This window comes from Epinephelus lanceolatus, chromosome 10 (genome assembly GCF_041903045.1).
Source record: "Epinephelus lanceolatus isolate andai-2023 chromosome 10, ASM4190304v1, whole genome shotgun sequence".
NCBI lineage: Eukaryota > Metazoa > Chordata > Actinopteri > Perciformes > Serranidae > Epinephelus > Epinephelus lanceolatus.
In genome coordinates this window covers 43,181,628-43,203,789 of record NC_135743.1, presented here as the reverse complement: position 1 = coordinate 43,203,789, position 22,162 = coordinate 43,181,628, and the positions used below count along the sequence as shown (strand labels likewise).

Genomic DNA, 22,162 nt, shown 5'->3' with positions numbered 1-22,162 from the left:
AACGGTAACATTTAAAAAGTAAGGCGTTACAGTAACGCGTTACGCGTTATTGCCCAACACTGTTAATAACCTAATAACTTTCAAGACTAGGGGAAATGTTTTGCTTGTGTTAGTAAAAAATATGTTGTCTTGTTTTAGATATATCCATGGAGCAGCAAATAAGTTCATGGTTTTTTTTGTTTTTGTTAAAGTTTTGATATAAAATATCCTACATCTTTAGGCTGTCTGTGTTTGTGTTTGTAGCTAATGGATACATGAACAAGTAACTTGTGTTTACAGGATTTGCAGGCAACACAGAGGAAGAAGTGTTTCAGTTCGCCAAGGATCCATGTTCTACAAGTCCCGCAGATCCCTCCAGAATCACCTGGAATTCATTTACAGGTGGGTTTGCTTTGTCTGTTGCTGATGGGACTAACTTGAAATGGGAAAAAAAATTGGTATGAAGCTGTGGAAAAGTAGGACCAATGAGTAAATAAAGCTGTCTTGTCTGCACAGTGTTAAAGAATAAAAAAATATATCACTTGTAAAAAGGACATGCAGGTGTTTTATTCTGAAAGTGACAGCACATAAAAGTGGTAACTTGAAGACCCAGTAAACTAATATCCAACCATTATACCTCCACTAATTACTATGCTTCAGTATGCAGTTTGATATGGACTGAATCAATGGGGAAATAAAGCAGTATGTCAGCTCTGTAAGAGGGAGGAGACAGAAAGAAACTCTGGGTTTGCTGAGGAAAACCTGCCAGTGAACAAGTTAAGTTCAGACAGTGAGTTACCATGGAAACCGGCCCAGAGTTTACGTTAATGCCCTGACAATGCATTTATGTTATTACTGTGTAGCACTTTGGTCAACCTTGTTGTTTCAAAATGTGCTCTATAAATAAATTTGATGGTATATAATTGAAAACATGGAGTTTCTCCCCTCTCATTTCCACTTTGTGGAATAAACCTCTGGCTCAGAATTTAAAAAAAAAAATCAGTGTTAGTTTTTATATTCAGATTTTATCCGGTGGACTAGTGATCTGTTCTTGTTTTCATGTAGATTTTCCCAAGGACTGCGCATGAGGCAAGTTGACCTTATTGAAGACGGTGTTGCAGCGAGTAGCAGAACCTTAACAAAGATGGCTTCGTCTTTGAGAAAAGTATGATATCACACCACATTTTTCCTTTAGTAAAATGAGAAATGCCTTTGGTAAACTGGCTTATAAGCCCCATCAAGATAATTAGAGATTCTTCATTGCTCAAATGAACCTGGTTGGCTATACATTATTCTTTACATGTCAGAAACCTATCATGACTTTAAAGTTATGATGTCATTATGCTTTGTGTTTTTCTATATGCAGGTCTGCAGACGCGCTATTCACAAATTACGCGCTCAAGGCAAAATGAAAGTTGGTGGCCGTCATTGCTTTGTTATGCTGGATGAAAGCAAGTTCTCACACAAAAGAAAGGTAAGATACATTTGCTCTTTATGTGGAATTTTCTTTGATAGAATCAGTTTTTAAATGACAAGTAAATCATCCCATTTGAAATTGATTGTATTTGTTTGGACTTGTGCTGTTCTTTGTTGGTTATTGCTGTTAAACTGAAATAAGAAAACAAATAATAGACCCTATGATTTATTCCTTAACTAGCAGAATTAATAATCCATCTGTGTACAATGAAGTTACACTTTTTGAACACCCATGTAAATTGAATTACAAAGTGCATGTATTAATTCAATGTGTATCCCAATCAATGTTTGACAGTACAACCGTGGGAGGATGGAACCAGCATGGAGACGGAATAAAAAATGGGTTTTTGGTATATTGGAAGTATCACATACCACCAGGAGACCCATTCTTAAGATCGTCAGGAGGCGTTCCACGGACCAGCTTCTGCCTATCATAAAGCGCCATGTTAAGAGAGGATCAAGCATTGTGACTGACGACTGGAGAGCTTACAAGAGAGCTCTGTCAGAGGAGGGATATGATCATCATACTGTCTGCCACAAAAGACACTTTGTAGATCCTGGTTCCAGATGTCAAACACAGAATTTGGAGAGAGCCTGGCAAACCTTTAAATGTGATGTTTGGCGTCATAGAGGAAATCGGACTACAGGGTTAAGGGTTATTGAGTGGGAGTACTGGCTTGGGCGATGTCACAGATATGGTATTCTTGGCCGGCTCATTCATGATATGAGGAAATTCAACAAACATGAATGTAAATAGAGAGACTTTTACAGTGGCTGCAAGTCTTGTCATGGCAGCACACAATGCTGTTTCTTCTGTTTTAGCAAGTCTCACCAGGCAGTCACCAGTAGATGCAACTAAATCCTACACACTCAACTTTTAAGATGGTAAAACAGTTCTGTTAATTTCACTGTTAACAGTTCTACCGTAGAACTGTTTTCATTGTTAAAATAAAGCTTGAAAAAATGTGTTTTGTCTTTTTCTCCCTTTTAGTGTTTTATACCAACAGTAACTAAACCCCAAAACCACGTTTTCAGCTGAAAACTATTATGTCTACGTATTTAGTAGTGTCTTTATATTTTAGTATCTGACATAATGACTTATGATGCAGCATAGATTCTTTTAAATGCATGCAAATGTGTTACACTTTACTTAACACCAACAATGAAACATTACGATGAGGTATGCTGCATTACAGATGCATGCATATGAATTACACTTTACTTAAAGCATACATTGATAACTTATGATCGTTCATGGAGTATTATAGCATCCTATGAGCCCTTACAACAGTCTATTGTTGAGGTGTGTGTATAGAGGGGTACAAGTAGTCAAAACGTATTATAAGCCCCATCAGTCAGTCTGTAGTTTATAACCAGTCAAGAGCACTCATAAGACCCTTGGATTTATAAGTCATTATAAGCTAGATTTATAGTTATTCATAACTGTTGATATAGTGCACCATAAAGCATTATGAGTGTAGTTATAATGCATTATGATTTATTATGATGAGCATTATAATTTACTATGAATGCGCTCATAATGCACTATAGATGTGGTCTTCATAGAAAGTGTTAACGTGAGTTGTACATGCAACAGTCTGCATACAGTATGCAATTCACTATTTGATGCAAGATTAAAAGCCATCATAAGAAATGTGCTAAAGGCCATCTTTTACAGTCTAAATGTAATTTTTATTATAAAATCCCTAAATGGAAAATTCTCTTAAAACATTAATGAAAGACTTAAAAAAGTAACTTAAATATACATTAACTTGTAAATGTAGGTTAAAAATGAGTGAAATGTAGGCTAACACTAGTGTGTAGCTAGCATATTTCACTATGGACATTAAGCTAACAGGTTCATTTCTACTACTCACAGACTATAGGCTACCCACTTTTTTTGGAGAAAAATTGGGTCACATATTGACACTCTTTCTTTTGCCTCTCCTCTCTCTCCTTTCTCTCTTTACTTTTTTGATTTTCTTTTAGTACTGGGTAGCATGATGATGACTGTAGCGTTCTAGCGCAACTGCTGACTGCTACTAGGCACCGGCACCGTCAGTGCGCTAAGGCAGCACCAAACCATTTCATGCAGATACAGGGGGGTGGTCAGTCAATATGGATATTACTTTTTGGTCAATGGGGATATTTAACTTTTACTGCCAAAAACAAATAAAAACAATGAGATCATTAATTTTATTACTATATTTGAAAAACAAAACATTTTTAATGATGATGGTTTAATAATTTTAGATAAATTTTTACCCATTTTTGGGGCCCCTGTCAGTCAGTCCCCCCTATATGGCGCCACTGGCAGTATGTACATACATTCAGTAGGCTGTACCTTTAATAGCTCGCTTGCTAACTCTTCATTTGTCAGGGTTTGATTTTGGTTTTGGAAAGGGGAGGAAACGTATATCTCCTTCCAACCTCTCCAGGTGACGAGTATCATTATTACAGTGTGCCCAAGGCACAGCATCTAGCTTGAAATCCACAAAACCAGCCTGAAAATAAAGGAAATCTGAAAGGATTGCATGAGTCTATGGAGCACAGCCATGTTGTTGTCAGACTCTTGTTAGAGCCGACTGATGCTACGCCATGATTGGCCAGTCCGCATTTAAGGGGCAGGACTTAGCAAAGGGTCAGTTGCTCTTTGAAATGGTGTACCTGCATTATTGTGTTATTATATTATCATATTAACAGTGGCATAACATGGTCTCAAAATGACAACAATATCGTTTATCGCAATTATTCCAGGACATGTCATGTTGGATATAGTTTTTATGTTGGTGACTTGTATCTGTATTCTACATTTTAACAATTCAATTCAATTCAATTTTATTTATAAAGCCCAATATCACAAATCACAATTTGCCTCACAGGGCTTTACAGCATACGACATCCCTCTGTCCTTAAGACCCTCACAGCGGATAAGGAAAAACTCCCCAAAAAAACCCTTTAACGGGGAAAAAAAAACGGTAGAAACCTCAGGAAGAGCAACTGAGGAGGGATCCCTCTTCCAGGACGGACAGACGTGCAATAGATGTCATACAGAACAGATCAGCATAATAAATTAACAGTAATCCATATGACACAATGAGACAGAGAGAGAGAGAGAGAGAGAGAGAGAGAGAGAGAGAAAGAGAGAGAGATGCAGGTAATGACAGTAGCTTACAACAACATTAATGAAAGTAATAATATTATAGTTATAGTTCTGGCTACTGTGGTACAATATGTTGAAAGTATATATTAATATCTGACAGTATACTTGTGTGACAATAGTCATATGTGTATAATAACAGTAGAAGTATGACTAATGACTAATGATGGCAGCAGCAGCAGGAGGCATCTGGCAGGACCACGGCAGCAGCACAACCACACACGTCACGCTGTCCAGGCACCGCTGCGATATGAGTTAATCTGAGAGACAGTGGAGCACAAAGGCTCCGGAGAAGAAGCCGAGTTAGTGACATCCAGAATGGCCGAGTTAGCAAGATGCAGTAATAGGATGAGAGAGAGAGAGAGAGAGAGAGAGAGAGAGAGAGAGAGGGAGCCCGGTGTATTATAGGGGGTCCTCCGGCAGACTAGGCCTAAGTCAGCCTAACTAGGGGCTGGTACAGGGCAAGCCTGAGCCAGCCCTAACTATAAGCTTTATCAAAGAGGAAAGTCTTAAGTCTAGTCTTAAATGTGGAGACGGTGTCTGCCTCCCGGACCGTAACAGGAAGATGATTCCACAGGAGAGGAGCCTGATAGCTGAAGGCTCTGGCTCCTGATCTACTTTTGGAGACTTTAGGGACCACGAGTAACCCTGCGTTCTCAGAGCGCAGTGTTCTGGTGGGATAATATGGCACTATGAGCTCACTAAGATATGACGGAGCCTGACCATTTAGAGCTTTATAAGTCAACAGTAGGATTTTAAATTCAATTCTGGATTTTACAGGGAGCCAGTGCAGAGAAGCTAAAACAGGAGAAATATGATCTCGTTTCTTAGTTCCTGTAACAGTCAATCAGTTGTTTTTACAACCAACGTTAGAGTCACTTTATTGATTGAAAGGAGATGTGAAACTACCCTAATAACAACCCTACTTTTTGCCACCCCAATATGATTCTTCACTGTTGCTTGACATGTGAATGAATGTTATAAAACACCACACTTGTCTGTAATGATGCAAAAAGATGATGATCAGGGATCGGTGAACAAATAAACAAGGGTGTGATGTCAGTAGAAGACACCTCTTTGAGTTTGTATGGTTTGGCCTTTGGCTATTGTTTTTGCAGACATCTGACATCAAGTCTGTAAGGTTTTCCTGCAGTCTGCTAAGCTCATTAACATCTTTTCCATAATGACTTTTTATGAAAGAGTAAAATGTCCTGGTCCCACCAGACAGCTTACACAATACTTTGTATGATGGTCTTTGACCCGAGCTAGTTTTCATCATTAGTTCAATGTCAAACTGGGACTTCAATCAGACCCAGAATTTGATCTCTACAGTTTATGAAGTACAAATCAGTACATGTACTATGCAAATGAATTCACCCAGACTCTGATTTAAACAGGAGCTGTGTTCACACATCAAACTGAAAGTCACTTTAGATAAATATGTGTACTGTAATAGCTTTGAAAATTAAGCTAATGTAAAATCTGATATCATCCTAAAAAGGGAGGAAAAATAACCTCATTATCTGCTTGGCCTCCATCTCCCAGAAAGTACAACTGTGACTCATGTGTTCATGTCACAGCCCCAAGGTAGAAACAGCAGACCTTTAGCTCGCCTCTGCCTCTTATAATAGCCCATTCTCTTTGCTCTGATAATGACCTTCACAATACTTCTCCATAATCATATCCTTTATGGGTGTGTCATGGGTGACTGACTGTGTTTTCCCTGCATATCTCTCCATCTCGTCTGCTCTATCTTTCCCTCTCCGACATAAAAATGGGCAAACATGCTTGCATTAGTTTAAAGCAGACATGAGAGACATGTATTTATATAATGGAAAAAAACACAAAGAGGAACAAGGCTACTGTGTTCTTGCTGCAGTACACATATATCAGACATCATTTACCTCTGAGATGCTGTAGTTTAAACTATGATGACAGGAGCACATGCTTGCACTATTGGCTGAGATAGCAGTGAGTGTACAATAGACATAATAAAAATAGTACCCACTGCAGTATGTGCCCTTTCCTGTATATCAATAGTGAGTACATAGTACTAACATGTGTAATCCTAGAGGAGATGAAAGAGGAGGTCAATATGCTGCTTAGTGTTAGCCTATACAGCAATTTAAAATTAAATTGTGCGTCATACGTCTGTGGCCTGGCACCTTTTCCTCTAAAAACATCACTAGCAATGGCCACAGTAGTCTTGAGTCTTCCTAGCTAGGGTGGCTGTGGATTCCAAATCCAAAGAGGGAAAAGTCTCTGGGAAAATAGATAATTTAATAGTCCATCCATCCATGCATTTTCATCTGCTTACCTGGGGCCATAGCATGACGTCACACATCCTCTCTCTGTGTTGATCTCCAGCCCCTTGTTTACAAGCCGGTCCGGCTGCGCGTTCATGTACGTTCAGGTGAATCGCCGCCTCCTCCCTCCTCTCGGAGCCCTTGGCCCTCCCTCCCTATAAAAGGCTACAGCCAGTGAGCAATGGCAGCGCATATTTTCAAAGCGAAATGGCGGAGAGCGGAACGAAACGTTCACCTGAAGGTGACCAGGATCCGACATTACCTCTAAAGAAACAACGGTCGTTGGCAAAGAAGAAGTGGCCTTGCATTTCCAAGGTGGAGAGCACTGCAAGAGCTTAAGGGGCTACAATCTGACTCGGAGCTAGCTCTTCTTCTCCTGGACAGGTAACAGTCAAGTAACAACATAAAGTCAAATGTCTGTTTTAATTAGTGTTACAGTAAAGTTAGGCACATGTCGCTATGTCGATTCAATTAAATGTAATGTTACAATCGTAGCATGGGTTAATGTCCAGAGCTTGAGTTATTAGCGGCTCAGTCCCAGCAATAGGTCAGGCGTTACGGTTGTGTTAGGTAAGTAGCCCAGCAGCCCAGCTAATATTTTCAATTAGCATTGTAAAATGTAGCCAGGCTAAAACATCGCTCTCACTCACGGAGAAGAGTAGGAAGGCTGCCACCGGCTACTGGAGTAACTTACAGCTATGGAGTGCTTCTACCAGCTTTTCTAGTCACTGAGCCTCGCCTTCATCTCAACATATATATTACATTTAGTACAGGTACCATCATCATTGAAGTAGGCAGGGGAATAGCTAAACACAGCAGAGACCGAGAGTGAGTGAAAGACATCGCTAACTGCTAAACTACGTTTAGACGAGGCGAGTGGGAGGTGGGGGGTGGAGACCAGAGGTAGAGAGAGGTGTGGCTCATGACACACTTTGTTTTGGTCTACAGGCAGTGCACAACAGTAAACCTAGCGGTGAAACAATTTAGCTTTTTGCCCCTTTAACTGACCCCTTTCAATGCGAAACAGCAGTGGCTCTACTCCGAGCTTCCTCTGGATGTCTGAGCTCCTCACCCTATGAACCCAGCCACCCCACGGAGGAAACGCATTTCGGCCGCTTGTATCCACAATCTCATCCTTTCTGTCACTACCCAGAGCTTATGACCACAGGTGAGGGTTGAGACATTGATGGATGTAAATCAAAAGCTTCGCCCTTCCGGCTGAGCTCCCTCTTCACCATGAAGGTCCAGCACAGCACCCGCATCACTTCAGAAGCCACACCAAACGGCTGATCCATCTTATGCTCCATTCCACCCTCACTCATGAACAACGCCCCCGAGATACTTGAACTCCCTCATTTGAGGCAGTAACTCCCCCAACCCGGAGGGGGCAATCCACTGGTTTCTGGCAGAGAACCATGGCGTCAGATTTGGAGATGCTGACTCTCATCCTGACTACTTCACACTGGGGGGAACGGCCTGCCTGACCTGAACCTGAGTGGTGTTTTGTTATTGGACCTCTGTACGAATCATGGATTGGCCATGACAAACACCATGTTCGAGCACAGGGAGGTTCATAAGTGTACCTAGTACCAGTACACCCTAAGTCAAAGATTGATGATTGATTTTGTGATTGTATTATCAGATCTGTGGCCCTGTGTCTTGGATACTCGGGTGAAGAGAGGAGCAGAGCTGTCTGCTGATCACCACCTGGTGGTGAGTTGGATCACATGGTGGGGGAGGCTGCCAGACAGACCTGGTAAACCCAAATGTGTAGTGAGGGTGAACAGGGAATGATTGGCTGAGGCCCCTGTCCACGAGGTCTTCAACTCCCACCTCTGAAAGAATTTTTGTGCATCTCAGGGGAGGTTGGGGACATGGAATCCGAATGATCCATGTTCAAAGCCTGCATTTTGGAGAGGGCTGCAAGGAGCTGTGGTCAGAAGGTTGTCGTTGCCTGTCGTGGTGGCAACCTAAGAACCTGCTGGTGAGGGAGGCCATCAAGTTCCAGTAGTGCTGCTCTGTTGCGGCCCGGACTCATGCTGCTGCTGCTACTGTTGTCTGTTTATATCTTTTTTACAGCTCCATTCAAAGCAGATCGGTCGTTATTGCTATTTTAATGGATATGAGTGATTAGTGTGCATGCTGTGTCCACCATGACATTACTAGCACATGATTGTTGCTTTTGCTGATAATCTGGATGCTGCTGGGAACAAGCCAATCACACTCACGCAAGAGACCTTGCTCCACACGGACATACCAAAATCCCTGATCAAACTGGAAGGCTTCTCTGTTGTGCGAGCCGACAGGGACGGAACTTCAGCGAAGAAAAGGGGGGGCGGTACTGGTGTGTACATCAATGACCACTATTGTAGGAACTGCACTGTGAGAGAGTCTTTATGTAACGCTGATGTCGAGCTGTTGTGCCTTTCACTGAGACCCTTTTACCTTCCAAGAGAGTTTGGGAACTCCTTTCCCATTTCCTGCAATTAGACTGGTAAACTCATCTGTTCTGTTTATGTCCCTCCCAGCGGAAACGTTGCCCGAGCAGTAGCCCTAATAAGTGACTGCTGAGAACACCTGGAGCCCCGGTTTTTGTTCTGGGGGATTTTAACGAATGTAAACTTGAACTGTCCCTCCCCGGATTTGAACAATACGTCAAATGTGGCACTTGAGATAACGAGATTTTAGACAAGTGTTACGGAAATATAAATAAATACAAGATCAAAGCCCCCACTGTCAAACTCAGATCACAACACAATTCATCACAATTCAACACAATTTACAAAATGGTTTTTAAGAGCAACAAACCACAGACGAAATCAGTTTTGGTATGGTCACAGGACAATATAGAAACACTTAAGGGATCCTTTCTCTGCACATGCTGGGACATTTTCCATGGCTTGCGTATTGATGAGGCAGCTGAAACTATTACAGATTATATTAACTTTTGTGTGGATTGTGTGCAGGGGTGAAAATCCCATTTCATAGTTGGGGGGACAATAAACAGTAAAATTTTTAATCTTCTCTCTATCTCTCCAACAGGCAGGCATAGGACCTTTCTTAGCACTGGCTGAGTCCACCTGCACATGTCCAGATTTAAAACAAAATGACTGAAATCACATTAACATGTACACACCAACAACAGTCAGGTGCTGAGTGTGTCTGGAGCAGAGCAGGTCTCTGTCTCCCCGTGCGCAGTAGTATGAATATTTATGCTATTAAGTAAAGGGAGAAAACATGTCTTGTTTGATAAACAAGACTTTTCTTTGGAATGTAGTAAAGCACTACAGGCCATTAAGACTGTGGACCCCTGCTTAAGGCCGGTAGTTGATCCCCTTAAAATTCAGGTACTGTTCAGGCATGTATGTAAAAATAAGTCCACAGGCCCTGGCAGTATCTCAGCCCTCCTCTTAAAGACCTTTGCAGAAGAGCATACCCCGGCCTGGTGTCCCATTTTCCAGCTACCTGTAGTTTTACAGTCCCTGTCATCTGGAAAAAAATCCACCATTATTCCTATTCCAAAGAAACCCTGACCCATAGAAAATAATGATTACAGACCGGTGGCATTAACCTCAACTGTCATGAAATGTTTTGAGAAATTTATGGTGTCGAGACATATATTCAGAGCGAGACCCATTCCAATTTGCCTATAGACAAGGGAGAGGTACAGGTTTACAGATGATGTGATTAATGGTATCACTCACTTTGTCCTTAAGAATCTACAGTCCCCTGCGGCCTATGCGCGTCTCTTATTCATTGATTTTAGGTCAGCTTTTAACTCACTGCAACCTTACCTACTGATAAAGAAGATGAATGATATGAACATAAGCCCCTTTATCATAAAATGGTTCTATTCCTTTTTAACAAATAGATTCCAGAATGTCAGATTTAATAACACACTTTCTTTTTTCATTTCATATACTTTATTGTCCCCGTAGGGGAAATTTGTCGTGGACTCTACTGGTCCTGCAGTTCACAATAAGAAAAAACAGCAGCATCATACATACATACATACATGGACCGTCACCACACCACATGGACAGTTGCATCCTCAACACACATCAACAACATAAAGGAGACACAATGCACAATCCCGAAGTAATCAATTTAAAATCAATTACCTGTACCATTATAGTACACAGTGCTGTTGCTAACAGTACACACTACATTACAAGTGTGCATTCAAAATCTTAACAGATGACATTAAATCTATCAGTACAGGAGCACCCCAGGGCTGTGTAAACTCACCAGTGCTATACACCAATGATTGCAGCCACACAGATAATTTTATTTTTAAGTTTTCTGACAACACCGCAATCCTGAGCTTGCTGTACAAGCATACAGGGCCCATAACATACTTCAGTGAAGTGCAAACCTTTGTTAAGTGGTGTGATGAAAATCACCTCACTATAAACGTAAAGAACACAGAAGAAATGGTGTTGGACCCAAAGCTAGTAGGGGATCACACACCATTGTGTATCCATGGAGAAAAAATCAACCAAGTCAACTCTTATAGGTATCTTGGTGTTCACCTTTTCAGTTGGCAAGTCCATGTAGATCATCTGTGTTCTCGTTTGCAGCAAAGATTGTACTTCTTGTGCAGACTCAGGGTGTTTGGTGTCGATCAGAGTAATGTTCTTATTTTACTAGGCTGTTTTGGAAAGTATCCTCAGGTATGGCATGTCGGCATGGTATGGTAATCTATCTGTCCATCTAAAGTCAAGAATCCCTCATCTGACACAGACTGCCATCAAGGTGATAGGGAGGTCTGAAAGGGTCCCACTGCAGGCTATTTATGAGCAGTCTGTGCTCAGACAGGTACAGAGAATCTTGTCTGATGAGACCCATGTCCTTTACTCTGAGTATGTACTTTTACCATCTGGCAAACGCTGCAGACTTCCCCTCTGCAGGCTGAATAGTTTTAAGAATTAATTTGTGTCTACCTCAATCAGGATTCTAAATGCTTCTAAAGCCACAGGGGTTGTGCAGTAATGTTGAGGTACATGGTGGTTCTGTATTGATGTGAGAGAGTGTGTGTTTGTATATGCTTTAAAGATTACTGTATATTTGTATGTTTATATAGACCTCATGCAGATCATGTGTCAGGGCTATGGTGCATCATGTGATATGTGTCCTGTGTCCTAGATTTGTATTTTTATTTATTAATTATTTATTCACCATGTAAGCAACTACATGTGCCAGCACTGGAGTCCTCATCAAATTGTATCGTATCGTATCGTATCGTATCGTATCGTATCGTATCGTATCGTATCAGGCTGAAGAAGGAGGCCTTTTGGATCTGGCTGGCCCAGGGGTCTCCTGAAGCAGCAGAAAGGTACCGGTTGGGGGCGTCGGTGGCTTAGTGGATAGAGCAGGCGCCCCATGTACAAGGCTGTTGCCGCAGGGGCCTGGGTTCGACTCCAGCCTGTGGCCATTTCCTGCATGTCACTCCCTCTCTCTTCCCCTTTCACACTTGACAGACAGTCGATTAAAGGCTAAAATGCCCAAAAAATATCTTTAAAAAAAAAGAAAGGTACTGGTACAGGCTGCAGCTGTGGTGGTCGCTGAAGCAAAAACCCGGGTGTGGGAGGAGTTCGGGGAGGCTATGGAGAAGGACCTTCGGTAGGCCTCAAGGAAGATCTGGCAGACCGTTGCCTCAGGAAGGAAAAGCAGGGCTTGTCTCAGGATGTGCTCAGCAGAGAGGGAGAGCTGCTGACCTGAACTGGGGATATCGTTGAGCAGCGGAAGGAGCACTTTAAGGAACTCCTGAATCCGGCTGTTACGTCCACCGTGGAGAAGGCAGAGCCGACTTGGGGGACTTTCGCCCTGGACACTGTTGGGCTGTTTTGGCTGACATGCCTTTTCAGTGTTGCGTAAAAGTTGGGTACGGTGCCTGTGGAGTGGCAGACCAGAGTGGTGGTTGCTGTTTTAAAAAAAAAGGGGAAGGGTGTGCTCCATCTATTGGGGTGCTGCTTAGCCTCCAAGGTAAAGTAGAGTACACTTCCACTCATCAACAATAATACAGTTAAAATAGACATAAAATAAAATAAGTTAAAATAAGTGCATACGTCCTGTCCAGTTGTGGCTAAGGTGATATGTTTGAGTGTGTGTGTGACTGGATTTAGGAGGTGTAAAACAGTCATATTGCCGTGGGGACGAAGGATTCCTTGAAACGCTCCGTTCTGCAACGCAGGGAGATGAGCCGACTGCTTCAGATGCAGGAGGCTGTGGAGAGGGTGTCTGCTATCCATTATAGCTTTCAGTATATTCAATGTGCCCCTCTCCACCACAGCTCTTAGTGAGTCCAGTCTCCTGCTGAGCACTGAGCCAGCTTTTTAAACCATCTTATCCAATCACTTGGTGTTTTTGTCTGTCAAGCTGCTTCCCCAGCACACTGTGTGATAGAACATGGTCAACATCTACACACACACAACAAAGGACCTCAGTGTCCGCAGGAAGAACAGGCAGCGGTATTTTGTTCACCTGACATTTTAACCCAAATTTAACCAAATATCAACATCTAAGGACGTTGGTGGCCAGCTGGGAAGAGAGGTCAAGTAGGAATAAAGACAGGATCACACATTTGAACCATTTCTCATTAAAGCCTTTATTCAGCGATGAAGGAGGAAACAATAGAAAATGTCATTCATCCATGAACTACTACTATATGACTGGAATGTAAATACAGAGTGGGTAAGGCATAACGCAGCTATAAGTGATTTCATTTGTGCTTTAGACAAGACTCAAATATCAAAAGAATAATACTCTGACAGTTTTGCTTTATAAACACGTCACTCAGCCTTAGCTATATTCCTTCCTTAAGACAGGAGACACCATATGTATGCATATATATATATATATATATATATATATATATATATATATATAAATATGTATATGTTAGTGCTGCACGATTAATCTAATCGCAATTGCAATCGCGATGTCAGGCTGTGCCTGTGAACGGGACTGCCTCTGCTGTAGTGTGTTTTCTCAAATCATGCAGCACTAGTATCTATCTATCTATCTATCTATACATATATATATATATACATATATATGTATTCATATATATATGTATATATGTGTGTGTGTGTGCATGTGTGCGTGTGTGTGTGTGACCCAGTCTGCAACTTATTTGCTGACAGACATTTTTAATCCCTCAATCAAAAGCTGAAAAGCTTATCTCATAAAAACAGACATCCAATCAGTAACTCTTGTTCTGCTGCTGGCACTCTGTAAAATATTAAAGTATTAAAAAAGATAGACCATACTTCTCCTCACTAAATTGTTTGGCAAAATCCACACTTGGCTATGAGAGGGAACAGGGAAATAATTTGTCTCACATTTACCCTCTGTGAGGGGACATGTGGGGAGATATTAGCATGTGCAGATGGAAGACTGAATGAAAAACATGAATATAATTGGAGTGACAATTTGGACATGAGAGTCTGCATAAGTTAACTGTTTCATGCCACTCCAACAGGGCAGACATACTTATCACCTTGAGCTTTATGTCTGATTCTGTTAAAAGAACACAATCATTTTGTCCTCTGTGCACTTTGATAGATAGTAAAGTTTTAATGACTTGAATAGTATGGGGGCTTGTCCTTCCATGTATATGTATTCACACATATATATATACAGTACAGGCCAAAAGTTTGGACACACCTCATTCAATGCGTTTTCTTTATTTTCATGACTATTTACATTGTAGATTCTCACTGAAGGCATCAAAACTATGAATGAACACATGTGGAGTTATGTACTTAACAAAAAAAGTTGAAATAACTGAAAACATGTTTTATATTCTAGTTTCTTCAAAATAGCCACCCTTTGCTCTGATTACTGCTTTGCACACTCTTGGCATTCTCTCCATGAGCTTCAAGAGGTAGTCACCTGAAATGGTTTTCCAACAGTCTTGAAGGAGTTCCCAGAGGTGTTTAGCACTTGTTGGCCCCTTTGCCTTCACTCTGCAGTCCAGCTCACCCCAAACCATCTCGATTGGGTTCAGGTCCGGTGACTGTGGAGGCCAGGTCATCTGCCGCAGCACTCCATCACTCTCCTTCTTGGTCAAATAGCCCTTACACAGCCTGGAGGTGTGTTTGGGGTCATTGTCCTGTTGAAAACTAAATGATCGTCCAACTAAACGCAAACCGGATGGGATGGCATGTCGCTGCAGGATGCTGTGGTAGCCATGCTGGTTCAGTGTGCCTTCAATTTTGAATAAATCCCCAACAGTGTCACCAGCAAAACACCCCCACACCATCACACCTCCTCCTCCATGCTTCACAGTGGGAACCAGGCATGTGGAATCCATCCGTTCACCTGTTCTGCGTCTCACAAAGACACGGCGGTTGGAACCAAAGATCTCAAATTTGGACTCATCAGACCAAAGCACAGATTTCCACTGGTCTAATGTCCATTCCTTGTGTTTCTTGGCCCAAACAAATCTCTTCTGCTTGTTGCCTCTCCTTAGCAGTGGTTTCCTAGCAGCTATTTGACCATGAAGGCCTGATTGGCGCAGTCTCCTCTTAACAGTTGTTCTAGAGATGAGTCTGCTGCTAGAACTCTGTGTGGCATTCATCTGGTCTCTGATCTGAGCTGCTGTTAACTTGTGATTTCTGAGGCTGGTGACTTGGATGAACTTATCCTCAGAAGCAGAGGTGACTCTTGGTCTTCCTTCCCTGGGTCGGTCCTCATGTGTGCCAGTTTCGTTGTAGCGCTTGATGGTTTTTGCGACTCCACTTGGGGACACATTTAAAGTTTTTGCAATTTTCCGGACTGACTGACCTTCATTTCTTAAAGTAATGATGGCCACTGGTTTTTCTTTAGTTAGCTGATTGGTTCTTGCCATAATATGAATTTTAACAGTTGTCCAATAGGGCTGTCAGCTGTGTATTAACCTGACTTCTGCACAACACAACTGATGGTCCCAACCCCATTGATAAAGCAAGAAATTCCACTAATTAACCCTGATAAGGCACACCTGTGAAGTGGAAACCATTTCAGGTGACTACCTCTTGAAGCTCATCGAGAGAATGCCAAGAGTGTGCAATGCAGTAATCAGAGCAAAGGGTGGCTATTTTGAAGAAACTAGAATATAAAACATATTTTCAGTTATTTCACCATTTTTTGTTAAGCACATAACTCCACATGTGTTCATTCATAGTTTTGATGCCTTCAGTGAGAATCTACAATGTAAATAGTCATGAAAATAAAGAAAACGCATTGAATGAGAAGGTGTGTCCAAACTTTTGGCCTGTACTGTATATATATATATATATGTACACACACACACACACACACACATATATACATATACATATATATATATATATATATATATATATATATATATATATATATATTTTTCATCATTTTTATTGGGTGAGCATGCGTGCACATACAAGGAACTCGGTCTTTTGTACTCTCAATGCACTGTCACAAAATAGACATACAGGTAAAAAACAAAGACAACATACACACACACACACACACACACACATATATATATATATATATATATATATGTATGTTGTCTTTGTTTCACCCAATAAAAATGATTCTGATTCTGATGCTTTTAGATCTTAATAAAGACAATTTTGTGCTGCTGGTGTATCTTCCTGCAGCAGGACGATTAGTTGGCCTTTTTTGCTCAGCTCATATTCGTCATAAAGGCTCCTCCAATGGACCCAAGAGCTGCATCTAGAGCAAAATCTGTTATTATTATAAGAACTCCTTATCAATGACTTGACTACTCCTATACTAATAACTGGGGATGACTGTCATAAGCCACCAGCAAAAGTAAATGAGGAACCACTAACCCTTTTATAACTGAACTGCGGTGATGATTTATTTCCCTTTATTAATGGCTTATTAGCACATAAAACTGCAGATGGCTGTGAGAAACTCATGAACAATTATTAGTGACTTCACTGTCAATGACACCAGCCAGGATGCTTTTTCACAAGCCATTATCGATGGCATTAAAATGACCTATAAAATGAATCATCATCCTGAATGAATGACTTATTAACCATTAGTAAATCCATTAGTTACAACATTAAAAAATGTGTGTTCTTAATATCCTGGGCTCTCTTGGAACTTATTTATATCCAAGAGGAAGAATACCAATATTGATATATCCACTGTATTCCCCACCTAATGATCATCAAGTCTCTTCTGTAGTGGAATTAACATCATATTATACCTGCATACTCTTATTGTGATGGCCCACCAGCAGATGGAAACATGATGGAGAATGCTTTTCAGTGTATGAAATATTCAGTCATTGTGCAAAATAAGAAAAAGCATGTTGGCTGCTTCTTCATTTTAAACCCGATATCAGCTGATACCGATGACATGCCAATATTATTGTGCGTGTGTGTGTGTGTGTGTGTGTGTTTCATGACAGCGTCCTGTTTTTGAGCACCAACCAGTGAGAATTCTTTGCAAATATTCAATGAAACCATATCATTTGAAACATATTTACATACAGTAATCATCAGCATTCTGTGAGGCTGACAGGGCAGCTAATTAGTTAGTCAGCTAGAGCCCTTTTAGCACCTCAAAATATACTACCACATGTTGTGATCTTTGTCCTGCTAACAGCACACTGTGTGTGCTTGGCTTGTAAGCTATATCTGATAAAAAAATATTCATAATACATTTGAAAATCACTGACATATTTTGGACTGCAAATGGATGGCTTTTGTGAATTCAGTTGGACTTTTTAATACAATATCACATCATAGAAAGAGTGTTTTGTGGGACACAGCTGTGGCTCAGCGGATCGTCCACCAATCGGAAGATCAGTGGTTCGATCCCTGGCTCCTCCAGTCTGCATGTCCATGTGCACCTTGTATGGTAGCCTCAGCCACCAGTGTATGAATGTGTGCGTGTGAATGGGTGAATATGACTTGTAGCGTAAAAAGTGCTTTGAGTGGTCGGATGACTAGAAAAGCACTACTACAAATGCAGGTCCATCCATTTACATCCAAGCATGCCTGCAAGATAGGTCTGCTCACTCAAAACCTATTTTGCTACAGAATGATCTCTGTTTGATTACACTGACAAAATGCCATCTTGACAATCAGCTTATCAACCCAGACAATGTGTTTTATTAGTTTGGTTTGCTCAGCTCAGTCACAGGTCCCTCATAAGCTGTAGTTTCTTGTCTCTCATGTGCTGAAGGAGAATCTTCCCTCTGTGTTCTATAGTGTGGATGAGAGGCCTGAAACCTCTGGCCCCACCTTGGCTGTCCCAGAGTTCCCTGTCTGTGTAAAGGGAGCGTAGAAGAAGACTCTCCAGACAGCCTGACTGGAGCACTGACACTGCTCTCTCCGGAAACCTGACAACAAAAAGCATTGGAATTCATGTGTTTGGCTTCAATACAAATAAGACTTACAAGTGTGTAATCTCTATAAACAGATATCTGCATATGAATGAATCTGTTGGCAACTGGACAACATTTTGGTGTCCGAAGTGTTCTGGTTTATGTTTGTAGTATTGATCACTCACATCTGAGCAGGCTTGGATACATGCAGGTAAACAGTCCATGTGAGGAAAAAAAAGAGCTGGAATGAATGAACAGAACTGCAATCTTGGAACCTATCTGCTGCATCTGACGACAAGTTCACTTTTCAAAAGCTTTTAAAAAAATGTATCTGCATTCAGACATCTGTTTATAGAGATTAGTAAACAATGAACTGCATATGGGAGAAGAAGTCTTGGCTTGGACATCAGCTGGCTACACCAGAATCCCCAAAATATTGGCCATTGTCCCCAGAGGCTTATCGCCATCATACCGACAGCTGACAAATGTGTAAAGCCTCTTTAGCAGCCCCTCAAAGTTGTAATGTTCTCTGTACACCACAATATAAGAGTATTGGACAGAATTGTTATTTTACAACCTCATCACTAAGGCCAGTTGCTCCTCACTTCTTGATGTGCCTTCCCACTAGTGTTGCTATTAATATTAAAATGTTTTATCAGCACAGTATATTTTCAAAGTGCTGAATTAAAGACATAGTTTGTAGCATATGGGTGAGTAGAGTAGGTGAGTAGTTTTAAGATCGAGCTCTTAACAGTCTTCTTAGCGACCAAACGCTTACAGATCCAGCCGCGGCAGGCAAATTAATATTACACTAAGCAAGGAGATATTAAAACAGTGCGCACCATATATATTTTGATCTATTTTATATTTCAGATATATATTGTTTAGCATTAATTGGTGACAGAAAAGAACAAATTTCATTCTGCAGGGAAACGCGTGTCCTTACTGTTCATATGACAATAAACACTTTGAATCTTGAATCTATATGTTTTATGAAGACCCTATGTGCGCTCAAAGCTGTGGCACAAGTTACGCAACGAAATCTGGTGGAAGAATAATAATAATAAGAAGAAGAAAAATAATAATAAGAAGAAAAATAAGTATGAGGAATAACAAGTGTGTTCCTGTGTGTGCTTTGCACATCAGGCACACAAATAAAATGAATCATGACTATCATTTATCATAATTTGTCCGCACATATCCCACATCTGCATGCACATATCAGATAGTTTACTGCACCCAAAAAATGCATCAGGGCAGGTGTAATTGAGCTCAGCTGGAACCTCATCAAGGGACACTCCACCCGCTACTCTATATAAAGGCGTTGCCACATCACACATGTGTGAGATACCATGGCTGCTTTACAGCATATTCTCACCGCTAACCAACAGCGTCGCCGTGTACACGTAAATGCATTTGTGCATCAGCACTACAGCTCACTCGACGTGACGTCAGACCAGGCTGTCCAAATGAAGTATCGGAGGCCCCATGCTGAGATACAATGCCTCATTAACTTAGTGGCCTCTAGTTTCCCGGTGTGGCGTAGGGTGGCGTAGGGTGGCACAGGGTGGCGCAGGGTGGCGAACCCCGTGCAGAGCTAGTTTCGAGCAGTGCAACCCGAGGCGCGCTCAGTTTGGTAGTTTGGCAGACCGAGGTGCGCTGAGATGGGTGTGGCGGCGCAGCAGGGGGAGGTGTCGACAGATTCAGCTTGGCGCAGTGACAGTTTCGTGCCAAAAGGCTTCGCCGAAGGTGCGCTAAAAGCTCGCCAGCTGAAACCACGTCTACTGTCAGCGCAGGCGGAGCGCAGCCGGTGTAAGTGGAAGTTTGGCTGACCGGTGGACAGTGCGCACACGTCACCAAAACCTCACAGGCAGGTTTCCAGAATGTCAGGCACATTAACGATGCAATAAATACCCAAAAAACCACTATTCAATGCAACTATCTGCAATCAGCACATAAATGTATCTCTATATCGACTGTCCCGTCACATCTGATGTCAGATCAAAGGGGACTGGCACCGTTTGGCACGTTTGGCACGCGTAATGGAAACCCAACCTGATTTGATTAAACAGCTGCAAACTATGAGTTCACATCCCTCTCAGCCAACCACAAACAGCCACAGCATCAGATAGGGAGTATATATTCAGCATCTGTCATCTTAGAAAAGTCAAAAGAAAAGAAACAGAGTGAGACTGCGAGAAAGAAAGAGAGAGAGAGAGAGAGCGCGTGTGCGCACGAGAGAAACGCGACATTGATTTACGATTGTGATGACCTCCTCCCAGACTACCTTTGCATCATCAGCCCGTGGAGGTCTGCTCGCAGTTCCGTATATTCGGACACTGCGAGCTTGGACCTCCCGGACCAAAACATCAGTTTCCTCCTGGGAGAAGTTTGGCCGTCTAACGCTGCTGCTCTCTTCTGCCATGGCGAATTGAGTAAACTCTCATTACGCCTTCGTGCGGCGCATTTAAGGGCGAGGAGAGGGGCTCATTTGATTGGTGTGATGTGTGTAAAACCCACTCCACGCCTTCTCTCCTCCCTCTTTCCGACTTGCGCAGGTAGGAGGGACGGAGGTGGAAAAGAGGAGTAGCTGTGCCAGGGCGCACGGTGTACCAAACTTGCAAAATCCACCTGGCCACACCCAGTTGGCGAAGCACAGGTGAGCTGCGCCCCCGCCTCGCCCGGTCTGCGAAACTAAAGCCCTATATGTTAAAACAAGGATTTTGAACTGGATCCTAAAGCTGACAGGAAGCCAGTGTAGGGAGGCCAGGACAGGAGTAATATGGCAGTTTTTGGGTGAATTGGTGAACAGCCTGGCAGAGGCATTCTGCACCAGTTGAAGGCAATCTACAGAAGAATTACAGTAATACAGACATGAAGACACAAAGGCATGAATGATCATTTCCAGTTCAGCATGTGATACAACAGATCTCAGTTTTGCTAAGGTCAAGCAGCACTAGGATGGTACATTTACCAGTGTCAGAGGCCATCATGATGTTATTAGACACTAAGAAGTGCTGTCTCAGTGGAATGCTTCTGACGGTAACCAGATTGAAATTTGTCAAGGATACAATGCTTATTTAGGGCAGGGACTAGTTGGTTAGCAACGACTTTTTCTTAAATCTTTGAAATATAAGGCAATTTAGAAATGGGCCTAAAGTTGCTAAATAATGGAGTTTAAAATAGGAGGGGAAGCAGCCAGACACCAGTGAGCAATTAATAATACAGAGCAGGGAAGAACCGATGGACCCGGAAACTTTTTTCAGTAGAGACGTGGGCAAGATGTCTAATGGGCTAGAGGAGATCTTCATACTGCTCACTAGCTTAATTAAATCTTGTAGGGAGATGGGCAAGAAATGATCCAGTATTGGCTGCCGAAAAGGAGGAGCAGGGGGAGGAGCAGAAGAGGGGGTAATACTTGCTCTAACACTAGCAACTTTGTTGACAGAAAATTGTTACAGTCATGAACAGAGAAGACAGGCACCGCAGGGGGCTGGGAACAGACAAGATTATTTATAGTGTCAAAAACAACTTTGGGATTCCGCTTATTAGAGGAAATGAGGTCAGCAAAATAAGAGGCCCGTGCAGCTTTAACCATTGAGTTATACTCCGATAAGAGTTCTGTAGACTTCCACAGGCACTCCATACGGCGACATTTGTGTCTAAAACAACGAATGTCATCATTAATCCAGGGTTGTAGAATTAACCCTATGGGCCCTAGGCGTTTTTGGGGTATTTTTTACTGCCTTTACTTTTAAGCTCATATCACAGTCATTATAAAGGCTACATACACATGCTATATAATGTTTTTTTCAGGACAATCTGGGCTAACCAGATTTGCCATCTTTTCATGTCCTTCTATGTGCCTGTATTTTATATTAATTTTTATATCAATGAAAAAAACAA

At 41.8% G+C, this 22,162-nt stretch overlaps 2 protein-coding genes across 3 annotated transcripts in view; one reads left to right on the top strand and one right to left on the bottom strand.

Moving 5' to 3' along the window:
- The first annotated feature begins 206 nt into the window (after positions 1-206).
- Positions 207-2,421, top strand: LOC117264292 (uncharacterized). The gene is made up of 4 exons (XM_078171232.1): positions 207-381; positions 1,045-1,144; positions 1,346-1,453; positions 1,751-2,421. The coding sequence occupies exons 1-4, from the start codon at positions 329-331 to the stop codon at positions 2,210-2,212; spliced, it is 723 nt and encodes a 240-aa protein (XP_078027358.1). The 5' UTR covers positions 207-328; the 3' UTR covers positions 2,213-2,421.
- Positions 2,422-16,312: 13,891 nt separating this feature from the next.
- Positions 16,313-22,162, bottom strand: part of gask1a (golgi associated kinase 1A) — a 131,581-nt gene continuing 125,731 nt past the window's right edge. For both annotated transcript variants that reach the window (XM_033640360.2, XM_078172016.1), the window contains exon 6: positions 16,313-18,271. In XM_033640360.2, coding sequence (XP_033496251.1) covers positions 18,067-18,271 — 205 coding nt within the window. In that variant the 3' untranslated portion in view covers positions 16,313-18,066. The remainder of the gene's footprint in view (positions 18,272-22,162) is intronic.